The 4585-nt window shown below is 41.4% G+C and overlaps 1 protein-coding gene across 1 annotated transcript in view; it reads left to right on the top strand.

The window, feature by feature from the left end:
• The first annotated feature begins 1231 nt into the window (after positions 1-1231).
• LOC114074926 overlaps positions 1232-4585 on the top strand; it is a 10374-nt gene continuing 7020 nt past the window's right edge. The window contains exons 1-3 of the mRNA XM_027913187.1: positions 1232-1372; positions 1567-1692; positions 1774-2161. Of these exons, the coding sequence (XP_027768988.1) occupies positions 1232-1372; positions 1567-1692; positions 1774-2161 (655 nt within the window). The remainder of the gene's footprint in view (positions 1373-1566; positions 1693-1773; positions 2162-4585) is intronic.

Raw genomic sequence — 4585 nt, 5'->3', positions numbered from 1 at the left:
TATATATATATATATATATATATATATATACACTTATATAATTTAAAATTTTATTTTTCTTATATAAACTCCTGTCACTACTTCTTCGTTGTCGGTCAATGAGACATACAAGGTACACGTGGTTTTGTACTCATACTACACTTGTTGCACTCTTTGTGGTACAGATTCGATTTTGAGTGGGAGCACATCTCAAGGAGCAATTTGAGTCCGAGTTTGGTGTGTCTTGGAGTTGTGGTAAGCTGCTTGGCTGTTCCGTGGCTCACACCTCCCTCTATCTTTTACTTATTCTATTATTCAGTATTTAGAAAGGATATCACTTATGTTTGATTTGTCATTTTAGTTTCAGACTTGCATCGTATTTTAGAAGCTCTTGTATGTATGCCACAATTTCTTCGATAGTACTTTTTATCAGTTTTCCGTATTCGTACTTATAAGGAACTCAGTGTTGGAGTGATGACTAATTTGTTGTCTTTTCACACATTAGTTAGTTAAGTTTGTTAAAATATGTTGGTTGGCTTAAGTCTTGGTTGGGAACATAGGTGCCATCACGACTCGTGATTTTTGGGTCGTGACAATTTGGTATCACAACCCTAGGTTCATCGGTCCCACGAGTACAAGAGCAATGTCTAGTAGAGTCTTGCGGATTGGTATGAAGACGCCCATACCTATGTTCGAGAGGCTATAGGACATTTAGGAAATATTTTGTTCTTTCATTCACTATCGTGCACACTTGACCTTGTTGAAAATCTAATCTTGATATCTCATTCTCTCAGATGGTGAGAACTCGTACACCGCCAAGTGGTGGTCCGAATCCTATTCATGTGCCTGCTTTTTGGAACACTATCAGAGGTAGAGGAAGGGGACGAGGTCAAGGTCGGGGTAGGGTCCGTATTGCAGCACCTGTGGAAGGTCAAGTACAAATAGCTACCCAGGGTCGTAATAGGACCGTACCTCCTGATGTAGAGGTTGTTCATGGGGATGTGCAAGATCGTGTCGATGGGGATAGGCCAGCTCAGGCTCCACCTAGTATTATTCTCACCCCATCACTTCAAGATACCTTGGCTCTTATGTTAGGACTCCTAGATAGGATGGCTCAGGGAGGAGCTTTGCCTGTCACTTCTGATGGTTCACAGACCCGTGTTGGAGGTCAGACTCCAGATCAAATAGGTGCTCCTGATTCTAAGAATCCCAGATTCAGCCAGTTACTATTGTAGCTCCTCGTTTGGATAGTATGGAGTTTTCATATGTTGCATCACATTTGGCGAAAAGGCCTTCTATGACTATTGATGAGCAAAAGATGTTTGAGAGGTTCAGACTAATGAATCCTCCTACTTATACTAGTGAATTAACTGAGGATGCATATGAATTTATAGTTAGTTGTCATGAGAGATTGCATAATCTTGTATTAGTGGAGTCTCACGGAGTTTACTACACAACGTTCAGATGACTGGCTCTTCCAAGCAGTGGTGAAGGTATTATATTAGTAGTTTGCCAACTGGATCTTCTCCACTATCCTGGACTCAATTTAATCAGTTATTTCTATCAAAATTTGTTCCACACAGTTAGAGGGAGAGCAAGAGGACCGAGTTTGAGGGTTTGCAGCAAGGTAGTATGTCAATGGTAGAGTATGAGGGTAAATTTCATGCCTTGGCTAGGCATGCTTCGATTAAACTTCCCACAGAGGCTGAGAGAGTGAGGAGGTTTGTTAAGGGGCTGATTATTCTGATCCGTCTAGGAGTTTCTCAGGTTGCTGCTTCTGATGTTCCATTTTAGAAAGAGGTAGATGCTGCAAAGGAGTTGGAGATGATTCGGCGTGAGGGATTTGAGCAGCGTGAAGGCAAGAGGACTCGTTATTCAGGTGATTATGGTGGTTCTCCGCCTAGGAGTCGAGGTTACTTGGGAAGAGGTTGTCCCCCTCAGTCCAGCAGACCCATTCATACTTCTATACCAGCCTCTAAGCTTTGTTACACTGGGTATAGCTCTTCGAGCTTAGTGCATACTTCACAGGGTTCATCTTCTAGACCCGTAGTTTGTGGAGGGCATTCTAGTAATTCAGGTTCATCTCGTCAGCCTGCACCTCGTAGGGGTTGTTTGGAGTGTGGTGATATGGGACACTATGTGAGAGATTGTCCTAGGACCAGGCGTGATGGGTTACATCAGGGTTCTCAGGCTTCGTGTCACGACCCAAAACGAGTCGTTAGTGGCACCCACACTTAACCTACTAGGTGAGCGAACCAACAAATCTAAACCCCAACATTTACCAATAGTTTTCAACTATAAATAACAGAAATAATGCGGAAGATCCAAAACTTATTATTCCCAAAATCTGGGAGTCATCACATCAAGAACATCTATCCTCGAATTACCAAGTCTAAGAGTATTTAAGAAAACAAAATAAGTAAAAAGATGGTCCATGTCCGAACTTCAAAGACATCAAGACGTGAAGGAGAGAATCCAGTCCGATCTAGGAACAATAGCTCGCCCTGAGATCTGATGTGCTGGAGACTGGCTAGAGCTGGGGGCGAGTCGAAGTCGATGGTACACTTGCTGCACTCCACAAAATAACAAAGAATAAAAATACAAGTAGGGGTCAGTACAAGGAACACATACTGAGTAGGTATCATCGGCCAACTCAAAATAGAAATCAGTATATATTAAACAATAGTATAAAATGAACTACAATACTTAACAGGTAGCAAGCAATAAACACATGAACCATGGACAACAACACCATAATAGGTACACCCTCAATCACCACATCAAGTACACCTATGAGGACTCACGCCTCCACACCATACTCATTTGGGAAATAGGTTCTTTGAGTTTGAGTATATTAAGTTAATTCAAGATTCCTTTCCTTTAATGTTATTGTGTCGGAACGTGACACTCCGATCCCATAATACCGTGTCAGAACGTGACACTCCGATCCAATAATACCGTGTCGGAACGTGACACTCTGATCCAATAATACCGTGTCAGAACGTGACACTCCGATCCAGTTATCTCATCATTTTTATTTCATCAAGCCTTCTTTATTCAAGGCGTCATTTTTAATAGAGAGGATTCAAGATTAGAAATTCAACACTCTCATAATTTTAAGCCAACCACAAACCACAAAATCAAAAACATACAACCACACAATCAAGTACATAGTAGACTTTACAATATCATTCAATACATATCAATTGCTATTAAGATTTTATCTATCACATAGAAATAAACCATAACCTACCTCCACCGAAGAACCGAAATCAAGCAAGCTACCTCTCCAATGCCTTTGCTTTCCTGAATGCCTATGAACCTTTTCAATCTGAAGTCTAGGTCGCTTGCGTTCTTCGTTCGTTCACGCTCTTCTCCTCTTTTTCTTTTATTTTTCTTCTACAGATTCTTTTTACCCTAATTATCATATAATCAATTATAAAAATTGATAAAAGTAACCCACTATTAATTTTAAAGTTATCTCCTTTAACCACCAACTAAATAAATTATTACAATTACCCCACTTATTTCATAATTATAATTATGAATAGTCCAAAACACCCATTTAAAATTTTAGCGGAAGTCTGACCAAGTCGGGGTTACGCAGTTTGTGACGGTCCGTCGTATCTACGATGGTCCGTGCTGCAGGTCCGTCGTGAAGTTTAGAGAGTCAATCCCAGTACCCAGATTCCAAGAGTTGAAGTGTTTTGGAACGAAGACCCTCGACGGACCGTCGTGCCTATCACGGTTCGTCATACTTGCCGTCGAGGGTACTGAAGAGAGCAGCAGAAGGAATTGTGCAAGTATGGGACGACGGTATCCATGACGGTCCGTCGTGACCATGACGGTCCGTCGCGTGGTCCGTCAACCCAGTAAGTTTTATATCAAAAATAATTCTACTGCTCAAACCGAATAAATAGGTTGTTACAATAGATACCAATTTACCCATCGTTTGTTCTCAAACGATCACAGGAAGAAAAGTAAGGGCGAGAAAGAGTACCTGAATCTGTAAAAAGATGTGGATATCTTTCTTGCATATCAACCTCACTCTTCCAAGTGGACTCTTCAACTGGCCGATTCTTTCACTAAACCTTGATAGATGCAATCTCCTTTGATCTCAACTTGCGGACCTCTCTATATAGAATAGCAACAGGCTCCTCCTCATAAGACAAATTCTCATCAAGAAGAACTGAATCCCAACGAATAATGTAGTTTCCATCTCCATGATATTTTTTCAGCATAGACACATGAAATACCGGGTGCACTCCTGAGAGTCCTGGAGGCAATGCCAATTTATAAGCCACCTCCCCCACGCGCTTCAGAACTTCAAATGGACCAATATACCTCGGACTAAGCTTACCTCGCTTACCAAACCGCATCACCCCTTTCATTGGTGAAGCCTTCAGCAAGACTTGTTCACCCTCCATAAAATCCAAGTCCCTAACCTTTCGATCTTCATATTCTTTCTACCATCTTTGAGCTGCTAGAAGCTTCTCCTGAATGAATTTTACTTTATCTAACGACTCCCTCAAAAGATCGGTACCCTAAGGTCTCACCTCAAATGCATCAAACCAACCAATGGGAGACCTACATCTCCTCCCATACA

This window comes from Solanum pennellii, chromosome 1, assembly GCF_001406875.1.
Source record: "Solanum pennellii chromosome 1, SPENNV200".
Lineage (NCBI taxonomy): Eukaryota > Viridiplantae > Streptophyta > Magnoliopsida > Solanales > Solanaceae > Solanum > Solanum pennellii.
This window is presented reverse-complemented; position numbering and strand designations above follow the sequence as displayed.